This window comes from Silene latifolia, chromosome 1, assembly GCF_048544455.1.
Source record: "Silene latifolia isolate original U9 population chromosome 1, ASM4854445v1, whole genome shotgun sequence".
In the NCBI taxonomy this organism is placed as follows: domain Eukaryota; kingdom Viridiplantae; phylum Streptophyta; class Magnoliopsida; order Caryophyllales; family Caryophyllaceae; genus Silene; species Silene latifolia.
In genome coordinates, this window is record NC_133526.1 from 9,235,132 (window position 1) to 9,256,124 (window position 20,993).

A 20,993-nucleotide genomic window follows, 5' to 3' on the forward strand; every position below is an offset into this window, starting at 1 on the left:
AGTGGTTGTTAAAACTATTTTCTTAATACATTATATCCAACCAAACAGTATATATATATATATATATATATTTTTTTTTTTTTTTCTCTTCAGAAAACTCGATATTTTCATTGCTTTTATTCTATTCATTCCACATGAGTTTAGTACCGTCCTTAATACAGCCGGTTGTTGGATGAGTTGGATTGTCGACTAGAGTAGGACTTATTTGACAAAATGATTTAAACGGATCTCATGATTATTTTAGTTGGGCCTATAATTGTTGGTGGGGGGAGGGGTCATAACTCATAGGCTCATATCATAGACCTGATGCTTACCGTAGGAGTCAGGGAAAAAGGAAGAATACACAGACAGACAATAGCAGGAAACAAAGAAAAAAAGTCCGTAACAGTAACACACACAAGTAGGAATACTCGATAGCTGTCGGAACAACCACGCATGTGTACGCCAGCCACCACTCTTACATTTTCCCTCTTTGCCCTTTCCTATCATATTCAATTATTCATCAAACTTAATCACATATTCATCATTATATTCATAATCATTAATTCTTAATTCTTAAAATCTTAATCTATGGCGGCCTTCTTCGATCTCGAGGATTCTCCTATGTTCCAAAAGCAGGTATTTTTTCGACACCGTTTCCTTTCTTTCTTCAATCGATCTACCTATAATTGTTCATCTTAATGTTAACCTAATTCAGTTTGATTCAGCTTAGTAATTGCATTTGCGAAAATGCGTATGTTATGCTTGAGAATTCGCCGTTTATGTGTATTTTGCGCGATATCGTAACGGCATTCTTACTTATGTCGGTGGAAATTTGATCCACTGAATCTATCTGGTAATCGTCAATGGAAACTTTGATAATAAAGGACTAGTATAGGTCCCGTGCTACAACACCGTATTTTTTAGAATTTTCTAACACTCAGTCTAATTTGGCAATCACTATTGTCAACAACTGCAGTTTTCCACCGACATAAGTAAGAACGTCGGTGGAAAAATTTGATGATACAATTGTGGCGCTTCATTCCTCCAGAATGTCGAGTAGACTAGCATTTGTGTAATATGATCAGTTACTACTTCCGTCTTACGCTTAAGACGGATACATTTGTGGAAAAATTTGATGATACGTTTGTGGCGCTTCATTCCTCCAGAATGTTGAGTAGACTAGCATTTGTGTAATATGATCAGTTACTACTTCTGTCTTAAGCTTAAGACGGATACATTTGTGGAAAAATTTGATGATACGATTGTGGCGCTTCATTCATCCAGAATGTCGAGTAGACTAGCATTTGTGTAATATGATCAGTTACTACTTCTGTCTTAAGCTTAAGACGGATACATTTGTGGAAAAATTTGATGATACGATTGTGGCGCTTCATTCATCCAGAATGTCGAGTAGACTAGCATTTGTGTAATATGATCAGTTACTACTTACTCTTAAGCTTAAGACGGATACATTTGTGGAAAAATTTGATGATACGATTGTGGCGCTTCATTCATCCAGAATGTCGAGTAGACTAGAGCATTTGTGTAATATGATCAGTTACTACTTCTGTCTTAAGCTGAAGACGGATACATCGTCTCAAACAAGAATTTGTGTAATATGATAGCCTATTTCCTTCTGTAAACAGTCTTATACCAGTTGATCTGTTATCATTGATCAGGTGTGTTCGCTGGAACAATCAACTGATGATTTAAAGAATCGCTGCCAGCGACTTCACAAAGGATGCAAAAAATTTGTGTGAGTCTTCCAACTAACTTTTAAATTAAACTTTTCCTCTCGAGGGATTTCTCTTTCACTGCTGGAACCTACCGATTCTTTCAAATAACGTATTACACTGTCACGTTCAAAAGCTTATAATTTTTTTTCCCGGAACACAATTACATGTTAATCTTAGTTCTTTGATTTCACACTGTATAATATAGTTGTTTGCCAATTATTGAGTTACTGGCGTATGTAGAATTGTATGTAGATAGTTGTATGTATTAAGAGAAAATGGGTTCGAGTGCGAAGGCTTTTTCAGAAAGGAATGCACACCGCTCTTTGTTTAATCAGTTGTCTTTGGTCCTAAAAGAGTTTCCATCCTAATTTAAAATGTTACATTATTAATAATATCCAATCTAAATATCTGAACCTAGGTAATTTAGTGCTGTTCATATTTTTCCGAAGCAACTTCGATAGAATTTCTTTTAACTCGATTATATTTAGTGTTGCATGTTATGAGGGTGGCTTGTGTGATTATTACTCTAGAGAGATCAAGGTGGTTAGAATTTTATGGAACTTATTAAATATAATATCTGAGATTCATATTGACAAATCTACCGTAGAACTGCAGTTTTATTAACCCTAACTTCAGTTCTCACAAAGGGAACAAAGAGTTCTATTAATGCTTCCGATGTATCAAATCTGATCAATCATTTCACGTATTGCTGCAGAGCTTCTCTTACTGAAGCATGCAATGGGGACACAATTTTCGCTGATGCTTTGGAATCCTTTGGTGGTGGACAGGAAGATCCTTTGAGTTTATCAATGGGAGGTAGGAGTAGCTCTCTATTATTTTCAAAGTTAATTTTATAACTGCTTTATGTGTCACATAGCTTATAACTCTTTAATGGATGTATTGTTCCTATATCACCATAATGAAGATCAGGGGCTTGTTGATTTTAAAGGTGCAGGAACAAACTTCGATGCAAGAACAATTTTATCTGAACTGGAAATTGCCATCTCATATATTTGTTACCGTTGTGGACTTGTGGTAATGAACTAGTTTAGTTGAAATTTAAAATGATAGGGAAACACTGTTGAACAACCTCTTTGTGTTGCTAACAGAAGGGTAAGGCACCGTAGATCCGACCCCAACCCCGCAACCTCGCAATTTGTAGGAACCATTAAGGCGCCGAGGTAACAAAGCTCCTGAACGGTGACAAATCTAGCTCCTGAACTGTATAACCTATTGGTGGAGATTAACCATTAAGGCGCCGAGTTTTTTTTGTCACGGTTGCAGTTCTCGACCCAAAATCTGAACTGTAGTGCTCCTCAAAATGCCTCGGAAATGGCTCAGGACCACCAAAATCTGCAAAATACATCTAACAGGGAGCAGTACTAACATTCAGAGTAGATCGTATCACAACATAGCGTAAAGCATATAAAACTCAAGCTAAATATGATCCAAGTATCCAACAGAGGCATAGAAGGTTTCTATAAAATGCATATCAGCTAGCAAACAACTAAACGTGCATCATCTAAATGACAAATTTTGTGAAGCTCGCTGGCGTTTCTTCTGTCACTCTCTTGTGGTGTATTTATTTTTACTTTCTTCATCACACTGTTTTATTAGGTCCACTTATATCTAAGTTCATCGGTGCATTCCGGGAGCTTGCTACCTACAAGGAGCTTCTTCGTTCACAGGTGTGCATATTGTTTGAACTATGGTCAGAAGAAATTGTTTTTCTAGGGTAAATAATTTTTTTAAATTATGATCAGAATGTCTCTTACTTCATGTTAAAGTTTCATTCATGTTTGACTTTAAAGTTGTGATACTGAATTACTAATATCCCTTCCAGCATCTAGTCGCTATTGTGAATTCAATCTTGACTTTAAGGTCATTATACTAATATACCTACCAGCCTCTATTTCTGCCACCTGAAATAGAACTACTGTAATTCTTGCTCTAAGTTCTTTTAGAAGTGCTGTGTTTTGTTCGTTGCTTTATTCCACTCTCTCATATGGAAGTATCCAAGTTTACCAATCGAGTCCTTTGAGTGTAAGGCTGAGGATCGGTTCTTCTTTCCTTCTAGCAAGTCTGTGCATTGGTGAAAATGACTGTTTGATATGAAGCATGAGGGTCTCCTGAAATGATTCAGTGCGATTTTTTTTTATCCCGTGGGCTTTTCTTTTTTACATGGGTGACAATTAGTCAGTGTCTTCCTGACGTGGTTTAAAGTTTCTGTTGAAAATGAAGATCTAGATGTCTAGAACCAAAAAACACGGGTGTTTTTTACTAATTACAAAATGATAATAATACACCTAATTTGGTGTTCCTTTGCACTTGATCCTCTCTAATCTCTATGTTGAAATCTGACCCCCTGATTTTTTTTAGCATATAATTCTTTGACCTATGTATGGTTGAGACTTGCCTTTTATCTCAGGTGGAGCATGTCTTAGTTGATCGTCTCACCCAGTTCATGTCTGTTGATCTAGAAGAAGCAAAGGTAAAGATGTAGCATTACTCTGGCAATCATTACCGATTAACCATGATAATGAGATTAAATTAGTTACTCAATTGCTATCTAGTATCTACATACTTTGTGGTCAATGGTCATTAGTCTGACATTTTCCATCACCAAGCTCAAGTATTGCCATCCAGCTTGCATTGATTCCTGATGTGTTATTTCAAAGAAAAGGTTTGTGCAGGTCTATCTGATATTACTGCTGTACTTCTGGAGTAACCTGAGCAGAAGTTTTGATTCTTCTTGAATTTGGCTACTTTGGCAAAGACCTCTGTTTAAAGCTGCTGTGTACTTAAAAGACTTATTTGTGAAATTGGCATTAGCAATAAAAAATTTATGGCCTGTTCCGGTTATGGTTCCCATGTTCATTGTTCTTGCTCTCTGGAAAAAAAATATATCATTAAGGCAATCTGTTCAGATCCTGTGTTTACCGCTGTCCTCCCCGTTATGCAGGATTCCCGTCGAAGATTCGACAAATCTATACATTCCTATGACCAGGTAAAGCTCCATCTCTCTATTTCTGTACCCTCCCATCAAATTCTATACATTTTTGGATCTGGACTTGTGTGCTTTGGCATAGTGGAATGCCTGTTTAAATAACAAGCTGCGAGTCTATGACTAGCTGATGGCTTTCTTGTGTGTATATTGCACTTCTGGTTCTGGGTGGAATGCTGAACACTTTGTTTTTCTACTATCTTTATTGGGTAATTTTCTTTATAATGCTCAAGCCAAAAAAAAAAAAAAAAGACAAGAAGCTTTATTAGGAATCTTGCATTTCCAAATCTATTTTGCCTTGAAGAAGATTGCAAAAAAATCCTAACAAAGAGAGGCCTTTATTTATCATCCAGACGTATCACCTTGTTGATCTCTTGTTGAACAACTTTAACAGGATAAATGAATTCCAAGGGCCTTTTAAAAGAAGATTGCTCCCAATCATTGAGAACTCTTGAAAACAAGACACCTGACACCACAGTGATGTTGTTTACTTTCTCACAGAATAGCTTCTTCTACAGTGGCTCTATGCCTTGTTAGCATATTTACAAGCTTTATACACTGCTAAGTACTATCTATTTTTCGTAGAAAACTGATCTATTGGAATGGGACTTGCAAGTTGCAAGTCCATTCTTGATTCTAGAAATATACTCTGTTGGATGTATCAATAGCTTATTCATGTTCTTCAGGAAAGTTCTTGCACTTCCTCACTATGATTCTAGAGCTGAATGTATTGTTGCAATACAATGTGAGTCATTTGTAGGTTATGATGTATCTTGAATCTATTTGTTACTCGATGGTATGGTGGAGTATGCTTAGTCTTTCTCTTAACGCCATATGAACTGTTTATATTATATTTTTACATAATCAGGTTCTTTGTTTACTAATATCACATATTCATGTCAGGCACGTGAAAAATATGCCTCGTTAAAGAAGAGTACACGTGAGGATATTGTAGCTGGACAAGAAGAGGTGCTTATCTGTTAGTTTTCTCTTTTAACTTAAAAATCTTTTTCTGCATATTAAAGTTCAATGCCAAATTTGTTTAGCTAGGTTTGTCAAGACGTGTGGATGTCATATTCTGACATAGTTCTACCTTTGCGCTCTTACTGTTTGCATTTTATGCTTATCTCCGTATCGTATGGAACTGTTGTTAATCTTTATAGATCAAGTGTTATGAGTTTCACACTTTCCAACAATGGCGTGCAAGCCTTGTATCCAATTTTAGACCGACCTCTGCGTATTATTGAAGCTTGATGTGTCAGAGAATAAGATGTGTATTTACTGACCAATTTAAGAGCTTCTACCATCCAAGTGTATCAAATTTTGGTTATCAGCTATCTTTCGAACTTCAGTGTTTCTGTTGCATGGACTTCGTAAGTTCATTTGGTGCCTACTTTTCGAACTTATGGAATATAGGCACTCGAAATTGTATATATGAAGCCTTTTTTTTAGAGAGAGGGGGGGGGGGGGGGGGCACGTTTACAGTTGTGTGTTTTTGTGGCTACAGATATGATTTTATCTTTATAAATGCTTTATTTTTCCTGTAGAGTTAGTCTTGGTTTTCTTTATTTTCCTTGTTGTGCTACAGAGTAAATTATATGCTTGACTTCGGCTAATTTTCAGCATAACTGATTGAAACCCTTAATTGACTTCAGAATAACCTCTATGCTTCGCCCTCTTTACGTTACTTGACTTCTAGTCCTTTATAGGTAAATGACAATTATGACTCTGATCGTAACTGGCTGACAACAAATTACGAGTGACTATTCTCTTGGGTCCATGTATAGTCGAGATTCTGTATATATATATCATGTTTCGACAGTGCCTCCTTTGTGAACATAATATAAGTTATAGCATTCTATTGGGTCATGTGTGCACTTGGTTGTGTATGTGGAGTTTGACGCTCATAACGAGTCATAAGTCTCATAACCTTACTTGCAATTAGAAAATCTTGAGCAGATAAAACATGTTTCATGGCAATTTTACTTGTGAGAGATAAGCTTTTGTTTCCTTGGACGTGCAAGTTAGAGGGAAGGTTATATTTGTCAATGATTTGTCTCCTATTTTGAAGTAAAGAAAATGCTGTTCTATGGGGTAAGGGGTATGGGTGCACTTGGACAAGTATGTGGAGCTTGACTTTCAGAACCTTGCTTTCAATTAGAAAACATTGAGCAGAATAAAAACATGTTTCATGGCAATTTCACTTGTGAGAGCTCAGTACTTGTGTTGTCTTGGACATGCACATTAGAGGGAAGGCTGTATCTATCAAGTGTTTTTCTCTTATCTAGGACTAAAGAAAATGAAAGAGAACTGCACCTCTTGGCCTCTCAATAGTTTCATTTTGCATATGGCCTGAAGTTTGTTATTATCACTAGGTCAGCCCTCAGATCTAACTATTGAAGGCCTCAGCTTCTGGTCATCACTGTTATAACCACTAGCAATTGCAGTACCTCTTGGATTCCCAAGATCTTAGCGAGTTATAACCGTAGGATAATGCTAAATTCTGATTGAAAAAATAATCCCCTAAATTGATTTTGCATTTTCCTTGTCTTATATCTATGCATATAGTTCCTTTCTCAGGATGTTGGTCACCTTTAGTTGAAAGTTGGGTATTCTATCAGACTCTTGCAACTTCATTTGTTAAGGGATTTGGATGAACTTACTATTGCCCCAGGTGTACAAGAGACCTTCAGAGAAGTCATTACTGTTGCTCTGGTTGTGTTGGGTCCCTGTTAGTGTTAGTGGGTCCCTATTACTTCAATTGATATTCCTGCTCATAGTTACCGGATTTGCTATGAATACTCCCTCACCGATTCGTGATTCACTCTTATACAATGTGTGTGATACATATTTTCAGTAAGTGACAAGATAGAATTCGCTCTTAATGATTCGTGATTCATAGGGTATCCGAGCAAATCCAGTAACCTTGTTCCAGCTCTGGGTAGGGGCTTTAATTCTTGGTGTTCACACCTTTCTATAGGTAGTTCCTCAGATTTCGGTAAATACTATTATCTCATTTTCTAATTAGAGGTGGAAAATCAAACGAAATTTTCTGATGACTGCATTTGAATCCATGATAGATAGTTGAATAGCAATTCTGAACGATAGAGAAGTTTTTGAGTTTATTTCTGTAATGTAAATATGCTTTTTATCAGAACAGTTGAAAAACAGTGGAAATTATATCTGGATACTGTGGAGCATATCAAGATAAAATATGCTGATTTCCCAGATCAAAAATTTTTAGTCAAATTTGCTTTACCTGAAAAGTCTTCCGGCGGAATTTGTTACCTGTTTATGATGTACTTTACCAAAATTTAATATAAAGTTGCCGCTTATGGTTTTGATAATTTCTGTACAGGATCTTCATAACTCAAAATCAGCATTCGAAAGAACGCGATTCAGTTTGGTATGATCAGTTTTATTCTCTCACGGTTTATGTTTAAATGCTTCTTTTGTTGTTTATTGATTTTCTTTTACCTCAATGGGGTAAGGATACCAGGTCAACGCCCTTATGAACGTTGAATCAAAAAAGAAATATGAATTCTTGGAGTCCTTCAGCGCAATCATGGATGCACACCTTAGATATTTCAAGCTGGTAAATAGTTTGTCTGCACAGTTTACAGTCACCATCGTAATGATTATATAATGTGAATGTAAAATTGAAGTTTTGTTTCATTTTTTCAGGGTTATGACTTATTAAGTCAAATGGAGCCCTTGATACATCAGGTATGAAAATGAATCTTCCTTCTTCATTCTGTTGAATTATTATCAAGGTGACTGGTATGTCTGAACTCTGAATCAACCAGAAATGGTTCCAGCACTTACAGAGATGTTGAAATTGTGTATTTCAAAGAGGGGGTTGTGAGTCACAGGGTATGGTGATAGATGGTTACATTAATATAATTCATGGTTCTACAATAGAGGAGATAGCCTCAGCGGCGTACGAGGATTTTAAATCATAGTCTGTGATGAGTTTCCCTTGGTGCTTGATGAGGGATCAAAGTTTAAACTTGAGGAAGCGCGATGTTAACACTTGAATAACGGTAGACAATGAAGATGGCGATTCTTTATACAAGAGGGATGATGTATTTATGGTGCAACGACCACGGTTCAATAACGCGGTGATGGTCGTTAAAGTCTATGTATCGGGACGTCAGAATGTCACAGATGCAACGTAATGGTTCACAGCCAATGCGGCTGTAAATCTGTAGTTTCAAATGCTAAGTCTTCACTTCTTTGTAAAACTTGAAATTAAGTTCCATGTTTGTAGTCTAGCTTTTCTCTCCTACGATATCTTTTTCACAAATGTATACAGTATACACCAATTGTGAAGTACACATGTTCAATATTTTTCTCGAGAAGTGACAGTTAGAATAGACTTAGTCGCTGAAATATCAGTTACATTTTGATATCTTGATTGATGTGGCCTATATATCTAAGACTAATATTCCGTTACGTTATTGTAGCATTTTTATACCATGGGAACATTCAGGTTGCGTCAAGCATCAAGAATAAAGCCAATAGTTTATACCATGACACGAGGTAGATAGAAAAATTCTGACGGGTAGATGTCTTCATATTCACCCTTTTATTGTTAGCGAGAGGGATGTGCTGCGTGAGGGCTGACAAACACATGGAATTGAAGACTTGAAAATCTGACTTTTATAGTGATGATGACTTTTATGCTTGTGAAGATAATGAGCAATATGTGGCAAACTTCCTCCTAGAAGACCTTAAATTGTTTTATGTTTTGGCGAATCAAGGGATGGACCTTGGAGGGTGTAGGCATGTTTAATAACAAGGTGAATATTGGATATCAAGTCTCAAGGGATGGGCTGTGGACTCTTGGAGGGTGTAGACATTTAATAACAAGGAGAATATTGGACATTGAGTTAATCTGACGTGATGTGATTTAAGTTTTCTTGGTATGATCCCTTAATGGACAAACATTTGAAATATCGAGTTACAAATATGTTACATGATGCAGGTACTGACTTATGCACAACAGTCGAAAGAGGCTTCAAATGCTGAACAAGACAAACTTGGAAGAAGAATTCAGGAGTTCAGGACTCAAGTACAAATGGATAACTTACATGCTTCTAGCAGCACGGAGGCTTTAACAAATGTTGATTGTCCTCGCCCAATTGGTATAGGTCCTTCATACAAAGATATACAAGCACTTATGCAGTCGAGTGCAAATGGCATGGTAACTTATGGTCTTTGATTATATTTATTTGATCACTTTGTGGTCCGTATCAGTTACTCATTAATTGAGTCTCATTTGCTTTTGGTGGCCTATTTTGGATATTTTTGAATTTACCACAGGTACAAACTATCAAACAAGGCTACCTCCTAAAACATTCTTCAAGCTTAAGGGCTAATTGGAAGAGGCGATTTTTCGTTCTTGACAGTCGTGGGACATTATACTATTACAGAACAAAGGGTCCGAAACCAATGGTAAATCATTTAGTTCTATTATGTGTATTTGATTGGTGGTGAGCTTCATGAAGAGATCGTGTCTTAGCAATACAGAGCAGTGACAGGAGCATGTGCTGTCTACTTTGAATACATCAATATGAAAATAGTCTGTTAGGAAGTCAGTAGGGACCTCTTAGTTTTCCCCTTACCCTTTGTTTGGAAGTTTAAAGAAAGAGGGAAGGGGAGGGGAAAGGAATGTAATTATTCATTTTCCTTCCTACTCTTTTATGTTGGAAGGATTTTAATTTACCTCATAGGAGGGAAATGAAGGATTCCATTTACCCTTTCCTTCATTTCCCCCCACTCAATTTTGCTAACCAAACAAATGAAATTGGTCGCCTTTCTCTCCTTCCGAATCCGTCCTAACAACTGATTATTTTTTAGGTCTATAAACCTCCTTATTGTTTCTGCATAATGTCTATATTATGCAGAAGATCAATTTCACATCTTGTAACTCAACTGAATATGTAGTAGTTGGTTCATGTTGTTCAACTAATAGGTTGTTTGGTATATTATTGATAGCTTGGAATGTGGGTGTTGTTTTTGTCAAACACTTCCTAACATTTTTTTTTGGACTCCTATTATGCTGCTGTGAGTTGTAGCGTATCTTTTGTTCTACTTGTTTTGTTTTTTCTGTAAATTTGTTAAGGGTTTTCTTTCTGGTAATTCCAGGGCTCTAACTCAAATCAATCAACAAACACAGGAGAGCAATCAAATGGTGTTTTTGGGAGATTTCGAGCAAGACATAGTCGGACATCTTCATTGAATGGGGAAAGCAGTCTAAGCTGCCGTACTGTTGATCTGCGTACTTCGACAATTAAAATTGATGCAGAAGACTTGGACCTCCGTCTTTGCTTCAGAATAATTTCGCCATCAAAGTCGTATACATTGCAGGTAGATGAAAGAAATTTTTGAAAGGAGACAGAGCTTGAAGTAGGATATTATCAAATTCATAAGTAGCATTTTGAATTTAAGAGTAAATTGCTGTGAGGGAACCTGATATGTTATATTTCATTATTTTGACAAACCAATTTTCTATGATATCTTTGATTACATCAATCTACTCAATCTGGAAAGTTAGATTCCAGTCAATTTATATGCAACATATGGGTAGGGCTGTGTATATGATTCTCCTTACCTAGCTATAGCTGTGGGGTAATGTTTTATATACAACAGGTATCCAGGTGGGCTGTTGTATTGGTAAAGAATTGATTGTAATATCTTGTTATGCTATTCTAAGTTTGGTTGTGCTTTATGATTTTTGGCAGGCTGAGACTGAGGCTGATAGGATGGAATGGATCAACAAAATCACAGGAGTAATTACATCGCTTTTGAATGCTCATCTGTCGCAACAGGTGCTCTGTCATACTTTTGGGGAAACTCTATTGTATAAAGCTGCGAATAGTATTTGTTTCTACCAATATCTGTTGATTATGCATTGCTGCTAGTTTGTTTTTTTGGCCTTTTGTGTTACTTTGATTAGTGTTTTAAGTTGTAAAATTTTAATTTTCCCATCATTTCTGTTTATTACTTAACAGTGGTAAAATATTTCTAGGAGCCGTTTATTCGTGTGAATGAAAAGCACAACAGCAGGCTTGCAAGTGAACCTGTGTCAAACATCCAAACACCACAAAAACAGGGTCATGGCTGGGGGAATATGGAAATGCAAACTGAAGGCGTATCTGGGCTCTTAAGAGAAATCCCTGGAAATGATCAGTGTGCAGAATGCAGTGCTCCTGAACCGGATTGGGCATCTCTAAATTTTGGCATTTTGATGTGTATTGAATGCTCTGGCGCCCATCGGAACCTTGGTGTACATATTTCAAAGGTACTTATAATGTATAGTTCAAGTCTAATGTATTGCTAGCAGTATGTGAAATGGACAGCTCATTGACTTTGGTTAGACCTTCACCTCAAACCACCTTGATTTTAGGAGAAACTGACGAGTCCTATGGAGTATATACCACATCAAAATCCTACTTATAAAATAAAATGCTCCAGTTGAAGTCTTTTACGACTATCCCAAACTTCGTACCTTTACTAATCTTTAGCAGAATAACTGATTGACTTTCCCCTGATACTATCCCCCAATGGAATTGAGGTCTAACATGATGGGAGTATTGTGTATTATAATTTTTATTTAGCCTCTTTAATTTTTGAACAAAAATTTTCTTTAGCCTCTATGTTTGGGAGACGAAATCTCTCAGGTCTAACATGATGGGAGTATTGTATATTATAATTTTTCCAGTGAAAATACCATAATCATTGTTGCTGATTTTCTTCTTGCTTTTACCATTAGACAGCTGAATATAATAAATATTCATTACTCCATACCACTATATGTATGTGGACTTGTATTAATACAGGCACGGTTAGATGATGAATTGTGGATCTGTAAGTCACCTTATTGGGAACGATGAGTTCTAACCATAGGTGATGAATTATTTGTCCTGTATGAATTTTAAGAAAGGAATCTTTTAATACCTCTTGTAGGTTCGATCTATAACACTGGATGTGAGGGTTTGGGAGCCAACAATCTTGGAACTATTTAAAGCCCTTGGAAATGCTTATTGCAACTCTGTGTGGGAGGAATTGCTATCACATGACAAAGACAGGTAAAACCACACAGCCAAACAGAGGTTTGTGTTAAGTTTGACAAAACATGCATTGTCTGTTAACTTTGCCACTGTTTGTGAGGAATTAAAGAGAAAAAGACAGTACAGCAACACTTGATCTATATACATTAAGTTGGACAAATCATTTCTTAGCCAGTAGCGCACTAATGTAGTGTAAAGCTTAGCTTCGTAATATAGAAAAGTGCACCTTGGGTGTGCTTAAAACCCAAGGCTCATTGAGGTACTAGTCAAGATGCCTCATTGCGCCTTAATTGGACCTTGTAGATAAGGCGCACTACTAAGAAATTTTTGTAATATCGTTTTTTAGTATTCCCTTCTCTTTTCCGCATTGTGCTTAGCTTTGACTCCTTCACATGTTACCCATCTTAGATAAGGCGCACTACTAAGAAATTTTTGTAATATCGTTTTTTAGTATTCCCTTCTCTTTTCCGCATTGTGCTTAGCTTTGACTCCTTCACATGTTACCTATCTTTAATATCCAATAAAGTATTGTTGCACAAAATTTTATTTTGAATCTTTTTTGCAAAAAAGAGTGAGCTGTGTGTCTACGAAGTGTGCGTCATCGCCATCGCCTTGCACTTTGCGCTTTGTCACCACGATTCCTTGTCGCCTTAATGCACCTCGTTGCCTTTCAGAACTAAGGTGTAGAGTTTGTAATACAACATTATTCCAGTGTCCCAAAAGAAAACTAAAATTTTGAAATGGAAGTAATGATGTCTTTATTGCCATGTCAGGAATGTGTACTAATAACACCTTTATATGCTTTTAGTGGCTGCTGATCATATGATTTTGCCTTTTGAATATGTTGATTGTGTTCTTGCTACAGCCAGCTTTCAGTTTTCCTGCCTTTTGTCTTGCTTATATGGGAAGACTCTCGAGAAGGAAGCTTTGTAGTCGGCTGTTTTCTTTTTCGTTCTGGCCCTTTCTATGTCATGCTTCCTCATCAATTCTGTCCTTTTATTTTTCAGATTCTATATTTTTTTCAACACTCTCTTTTCCCATTTTCACTCTCTTTGCCAGTTAATTCTCAAAAGATCATTATCAATCATTTCTTAGAACCTGAGTGACACACAAATGCATATTTTCAGCAACTGCAACGGACTCTTATCTCATATGTGCATCGTATTATCAACTCTTTTGCTGCTGTAATTTCTTAGTCAGCTAATCAGATAAAGGCTTCACAATTGCAGCAATGGTGAAACAGAGTGCTCGACCACAGCTATTGTTAAGCCATCCTCACATGATTCATTCAACAAGAAGGAGAAATATATCCACATGAAGGTAATCTGTGGTATATTATGATGTCGATGCAAACAAATTTAGCAATTTTTTATTTTGTTCCTCTTTTAGGAAAAGCCTTATTTCTCCATGCTTGTTTATTGAAGTACGCAGAAAAGCAGCTAATTAGCCAAAAACCGAACAGTTTTGCTTCAAACGCCAGTGCTCTGTGGGAAGCAGTCAAAGCTAGTAACTTGCAAGAAGCATACCGTCTCATAGCTATATCAGACACCACAATTCTGAATACCACATACAATGAGATTCAAAGTATGGATTCATTACGCCTAGAAGAAACACTGAGTAAAGAAGGCCACAACTTGGATCCGTCTGCTTGCCCAAGGTTAAAACCCGGGGAGCCTGAAAATTGCTTACGGGGTTGTTCACTACTACACTTGGCGTGCCAGGTCGGGAATGCAGTCATGATTGAACTATTGCTGCAATCTGGGGTTGACGTTAACATGAGAGACTTCCATGGAAGAACACCGCTGCACCATTGCATTGCTAAAAAAGACAACGAGTTGGCCAAATATATCCTAAGAAGGTAATTTTTTGGAAGACATTCCTAATAATGCAAATACACGTCCTTCCCGGTCTTTCCCTTTTTTCCTGTGAACTAGTGGTATGCTAATATAGTTGGTTTACTCAGGGGTGCTAGAAGACTCATTAAAGATTGGGGCGGACTAACGGCATTAGAGAGAGCAATGGAGTTGGGATCGATAACAGACGAGCAGCTCTTCATATTGCTTTCTGAAAATGAGTGACCCGAATTTTGTAGCTACGTTGGCTAAAAATTTCATTTTTTAGCTTGTGAGATTATGCAAATTGTTCTGTAAAAGTTAAGTTATGCAAATTGGTTTATGTACGAGGGGACTTGATAGCTTAAAATTACAAAAGGGAAATGGGCTTCGACATTCAAATCGTAGGTTATGAATCTTATGATCATTCATTTTGTATGATGACACGAGTTTGTGTATAACAATTTAAGCCACGTATGTAAAGTATCGCTCCTTTGGACAACGGACAGACTTAACTCTTTACGTTCATTATAGACGAAGAAACGCCAATGTAGTGTACTCTTATCTTGCAAGTCAGTAGCAATGTAGTCTCGATTTTTGGTCTCGACTCCCAAACAATTTGGAGATAATTAGCTCGTTTTGAAATTGTCAATTCAAGAGAAATAATGAAAACAATAACTGCAGTATGTAAACACGATTGCAGACATAAAACATGATAGTTGAAAAATAAATTTAATAAATAATGTGCGAATAAAAGAAAATAAGTGTCAAAATATACACTTGTAAATATTACCTCGTAATAAATAAAAATAAAGAATATTATCCTACAACTGGTTGTATAAGAGTTATGTACAACTGCGACAAAGTTATCGAGCTCTCACACAGAGTTGTTGAGTTATTTTACAAGTTATTGAGCTATTTTACGAAGTTATTGAGCTTAATAATTATTCTGTTTAGCTCAACAACTTTGTATCATAACTCGATAATTTTGTTAATATAGCTCGACAACTTTGTAACAAAGCTCGACAACACTGAATAAGTTGTATATACAACCGGTTGTATAATACATTAACTGTAGTTTGACAAGAGTATATATCAAAAGGATTATACATCTGATGTACTACCTCCAATTTTATAGTATCTGAGCATTATAATAAAGTTTTTGAGTTTTGTTTAAAAGTTTCTGAGTTTCACGAAGTTTCTGAGTTTATTCACTTAAACATTAAGCTCTAAAAAATTATAATAAAACTCAAAAACATTACATATAAGTTTAATTAAATTTGAGTTTTAACGAAAAAAATATTAAAATTTAACTTATAAACTTTATTATGCTCAAAAAAATACACATATGCTCAAAAACAAATAAAATCTGAGGTTATAAGCTCAAAAAAATACATATATACTCAAAAAATAAAAAAGTTGGAGGTACTACATCCGATGTATGTTCCTTTTTCTCGAGTACATCCTATCCTAAACTTCACCTTGTTACATTAACATTCTTTTATTAAATTTAGAAAACCTATCCGAAACCTACATTTCGTAGAATGCCATGGTCTTATATCTGTCAGCTAGTCTTGCTTGTGACGGGCTAATCCCGTCATGCGACATGTTTCTCACAAAAAGGGAGAGGAGACGAGGTGGACTCCCCACGTGTCTTCCCACTCACCTCTCCATGGGCATTTTGTGAGAGGAAACGGTATCCGTCACAAGCTTGTGACGGATATCGCCCGTCTTCAATGAGATTTTGTGTATATCTGTTGTGTCAATATTCGTAATCGTTTCGCTGCTACCTCTACCTAAGCTATGCTACGGCTAAAGCGCACTGTAGTTGTTCACAAAATAATTGAAGGCCAACATTATCTCATAGAACAGCTATGTTTATGTTAATGATCATACTTTGTTTTCTTTTTGTAGATCTAGTCACATGTCACATGACTAGCATGCGAATATTCTTCAAGCACATACACTGCTGCATTTTGCACTTTTGTCCCTACTAAAGTTGGATAATGATCACGTCTAAAAATTGATTAACATTTTACCCAACCTTTTTTTAGGGGAAAAAAAAAAGTACCCAATGGTAAAAGTTTTTGGGGCTATTTTAGTCAATAAGTGAATTATACATCCGATGCAAGTTTTATACTTTCTGAGCATTATAATAAACTAGATTTTGTGCCCGTGCGTTGCACGGGGGTTATAATATTGGTTCATCTCTCAATATTAACTAAAAAGGTAAGATATTGTGGATGACATAAACATAAATGTGAAATTATTGTTGGAGTCAAATATAATGTATCAACCTCTTTATTTTTAAAAAATATTTAAATTTAAATTTTTATTTTATAATTTTTAATTTAAATAATTATCTAATCAAAACTAATTTAATCCAGATAATTAATAATTGTATTAGCAATAATTATCCTCTTTATATATAGATAGAGTCCACATTGTACCTAAAATACATATTAAATCCAATTTTATTTAGCCTTGAATTTCATGCGTATTTTTTCCTATATTGTCTTGATTTAGCAATTGGACAATAGTGTTATTATTGTATATTTTGGTTTAATTATAATTATTAACATGCCATAAAAAATGAATCATACTTTAATTTAAAGATACCAACTATATTATTATCAACAAAATTTGTATTTATATTAAATAATGTCTTGTTTTCAAGTGAGGTTACGAAAAATTTAGGGGTAATGTTTTTAATTTGGATTGTCAAGTCATTATTATGTGATATTCATGTCCAAGTTACGAAACTATTACTCCATACGGGTTTATCTACCTACCGACATAGAAAGATAAATAGTAGGTAACCTTGACAAAATATAATCAGCATATTTGAATAAAATGTCTCACTAACAAATATCGTATGTAGTTATATACAATTTTGATTTAGTTTACTATTTAATTAGAGAAATGATAATCTTTTGGATAACTACTAAAAAAATAATGATGGAGCAACTTGAAATCTTGAATCCTACTATGCATCAACATGCGATACGGAGTATACCTCTTTATTATTATATATATAAAAGTTGGCTATGGTTGGAATTTGTTATTCTAAAGATAACAAAACTAAGCTATACTATAAAAGAGACTTTCAAAGATTTAGAGATTAATCGGCTAACTAATCTTTTTCCTCTTTCTATATGTATACGATATACTTTCGACACTAAAAGTACGTTGCATATCATATGAAGAATATTGTAAATCAAAATTTTAGTTGATTAGGAAACGTATACTTGTTTTAGATAATTATTATGAGGAAAATGATTTTATAATATTATCTTGTTATCTCCATAACTGAAAAAAAAATCCCAATAAAATAAATATATATAAGTACAACAAACTCTCCTAAGCTAAAACAAACTCTATCTTTATGTAAAGATGACTATTTATTCCGTTGTATAGGTACAACTTCTCCCATGCATACAAACGATTTTTTTTCATGTGTATTATGTACTTTGTATTATTTATGCTATTGTCATTATTTATTCATCTCATTAATAAAATTAGCTCCAAACTCAAATCAAGTAAAGAGTCAATATTTACATTACGTTTTTTCATATTTTGGAATCGAGAGCACAATTTTTATAGTTCGATGGTAGCTTATTATATCTAATACGTATCTGAATCGAATAGGGAGTACAATAATGATATGGTAGCTAGGAATATTATTTGCATCATTATCATTATATGAGTACTTATAGACTTCTTGCTAAAAACTCCACAACAAAACTATAATCGGCTTGTTGTTACGTAAATAATACAGCCTGATTAATGAATGGACACTTGTTCTTGGATCCATCACAACACAAAATCCACTATGGTAACATATATAGTGTGAAAGAGTCCTAACTATTTTAGGTTGCTACATAATTTCGTAAATTACAATGTGGTGAATTGAAACTAATAAATAATTTCGTAAATTACAATGTCATCTAGAATATAGAAAACTACTCCCTCCGTTCCAATCAATAGTTTACATTTGACTTATTTCCCCTCACAAAGTCAAGCAAATATAAAATCAGTAATAGGAAATTAAACGGTATGTAAAAATGATCATATCGAGTCAAAAGAAATGATTTGAGTGAGGGGCACCCGCTTCAACAGTGTAGTCGGAGTTTCTTGGATTAGTTTTCATTGTTATTTCCGCAGAGCAGTTGGTGCACTTAATGTAAAACCTCGCAATTTGAATACCAAGGTAATCCTCTCCAACGGCGTCTTCTTTTCTAGAATTAAACTTTGTACCCTTTGACATGTAATTACCGCAAGTATTACAGCGAATACTCATAGACAACATTGTCCGAACCGTCACCTGCTTGTTTTTCGGCTGCTTTCTTTTCGGTATCTTCGACGGATCGAAATCCGGTGGATAGTATTTATTGACCACTTTTCTTTCTCCCATGTTTTAGGCGAGGGTGTTAATAATCATGAATATTGAAGGTGTGACCCTATTGTTAGCCAAGTTACAAGTTTTTGACTGGAAGTTTGTTTGCATTGTTGCTAGCATAACAAGTTTTAAGCCGCCACTTTTTCACATTGTTGAAACACTCCATGTCTGTCATACCTTAAAGCAACCTAACATGTAAAATAAAAAACTTCAGTTAGGAGATTTGAGAATATTTACACTGAACAGAGCTTTGAAAGAGATGGACAAAGCACCATCCGTAGCTGAATCACTCGTAATAATTCCGTGTGCACCAATATTAGCTGCTTGTATCATCTGACACGCTCCTGTCCAGCACAGTGCCCCATGGAGCTCAGTTAAAGCAAGTACATCAGTTAATGCTTTGACATAAAGTATGCATTGTTAGACCCGATAGAGTATAGACTGTATGAAGTTTGCTGATCATCCCTGAAATTTGAGTCGTATGGATGGCATCTTCGATTAAGCATTAAAAGTTTGTCTGCAAACTTCCTTGCTTATAAAACAACCCCTTTCTGCTCCGTGAATAACAGGCTGGCATCTCTAATATGTCGCGACCTCTGAAAAAACCCGTCTTACCCCAGTTTCAGATAATTTCAGAGAGAGAAACGGAAACTGTAGTTTAGGAGTAGTAGTAAGATGTGACACAAATTTAATTGGGCAATGTTCTCTATACCTTCAGAGTCGAGGTTGGTTTAATAACGCTATTGGAGGTAAATCATACGGAGAAGACAAGTTTTATGTACCGAATACTGCGATGCTTTGTTTTACCACACCTGTGTATGTCCATGACACATTGTTGACAATCTTGACATATACTACGGAGTACTATTTTGTAAAACTTTTACTGGAATAGTTTTGGGAAAATAATTTATTAGTTGGTTTATTCAAAAACGAGATCTTTTGAGCAATTCTGGAATTTTGAGGAGTAGGTTTTGAGATTACCTCATTATTATTAAAGGAAATAATTTTTATATTACCCGTATTATGTGGGATCTCAAAATTCAGGAAGCAAAGGCAAGAAGCCAGAGAAGCTGCCCGGGCTGCCCTTGAGAAGGTCAATCACATTACTCATGGCCTTGAGAGATTTTCTCGCATCCATGGTGGTCATGAGAGGTTTACTTTATATAACCTGTTATTCGTGACTATGCAGATGGAGCGATCCATCAATCTCGGTGATAATTTCCACACTCTCCGAGATCTGGAAGCCCTGCTTGGTACCAGCTCCTCGTTTGTTGTATGCCATGATAATAGGTCCTAACATGGGTGGTTTATATATATACCTATTTTGTAATTAGTATTTTAGTTCTTAATAAATTCAAATGGAAAATAGATCTTTTGTTAGTTGTGATTAATTATAATATAATTATTATATCTTTTGCATTATCTGTGTGGCCAAATTTATATCTTTTCGTACATATTAATATTTAAATTATATAGGTGTTTTACAAAAGTTGGACACTCTAGAATTGCCTGAAAAAAGCCTCTTTTATATATATATATTGATTTTTTGAGCTTTGATTTAAAAATTATGAGTCTTACTATAAAGTTTTTGAGTCTATTCACTGAAACATTAAGCTCAACAAAATTACAATAAAACTCAGAAACATTATATACAAACTTACTTAAATTTGAGTTTTGATGGAAAAAAAATTAAAATCTAACTTATAAACTTTAATAAGCTCGAAAAAAAATACACATATGCTCAAAAACAAATAAAGTTTGAGGTAATAACCTCAGAAAAAAATACAAAATGCTCAAAAATAAGTAAAATTTGAGGTAATACATCCGATGTATGTTCCTTTTTCTCCTATTTTAGTCTGAAATAATAAGACGAATTTTGAGACCATTTTACACCTAAATGCCTAAATGTGGCCATTTTGGAAAAACAAGTTACCAATTTACCCACAATCGTGGTGACATTTGACC

At 35.3% G+C, this 20,993-nt stretch overlaps 1 protein-coding gene and 1 long non-coding RNA gene across 2 annotated transcripts; one reads left to right on the forward strand and one right to left on the reverse strand.

Annotated features, from left to right (window-relative positions):
* Positions 1-277: 277 nt before the first annotated feature.
* Positions 278-15,131, forward strand: LOC141597063 (ADP-ribosylation factor GTPase-activating protein AGD2-like). Its single transcript, XM_074417387.1, has 19 exons — positions 278-618; positions 1,662-1,738; positions 2,434-2,534; positions 3,336-3,406; positions 4,147-4,209; positions 4,681-4,725; positions 5,626-5,691; positions 8,081-8,128; positions 8,222-8,317; positions 8,407-8,448; positions 9,710-9,928; positions 10,048-10,179; positions 10,873-11,094; positions 11,469-11,555; positions 11,756-12,028; positions 12,694-12,815; positions 14,027-14,117; positions 14,222-14,655; positions 14,761-15,131. Exons 1-19 carry the CDS (start codon positions 571-573, stop codon positions 14,873-14,875), a joined length of 2,352 nt encoding a protein of 783 aa, XP_074273488.1. The 5' UTR covers positions 278-570; the 3' UTR covers positions 14,876-15,131.
* A 3,314-nt stretch (positions 15,132-18,445) lies between these two features.
* Positions 18,446-19,991, reverse strand: LOC141649185 (uncharacterized). Its single transcript, XR_012546060.1, has 2 exons — positions 19,301-19,991; positions 18,446-19,216 (listed from the first exon to the last, which is right to left on the reverse strand). It is a non-coding gene; the product is annotated as an uncharacterized LOC141649185 (long non-coding RNA).
* Between the last annotated feature and the right edge of the window lie 1,002 nt (positions 19,992-20,993).

Excerpts from the sequence above, each read along its gene's own strand:
- LOC141597063 (XM_074417387.1), top strand. The coding sequence starts at position 571 with ATGGCGGCCTTCTTCGATCTCGAGGATTCTCCTATGTTCCAAAAGCAG. Across the intron at positions 9,929-10,047 it reads AGTCGAGTGCAAATGGCATG|GTACAAACTATCAAACAAGG; the intron begins GTAACTTATGGT and ends AATTTACCACAG. Across the intron at positions 14,656-14,760 it reads GCCAAATATATCCTAAGAAG|GGGTGCTAGAAGACTCATTA; the intron begins GTAATTTTTTGG and ends TGGTTTACTCAG.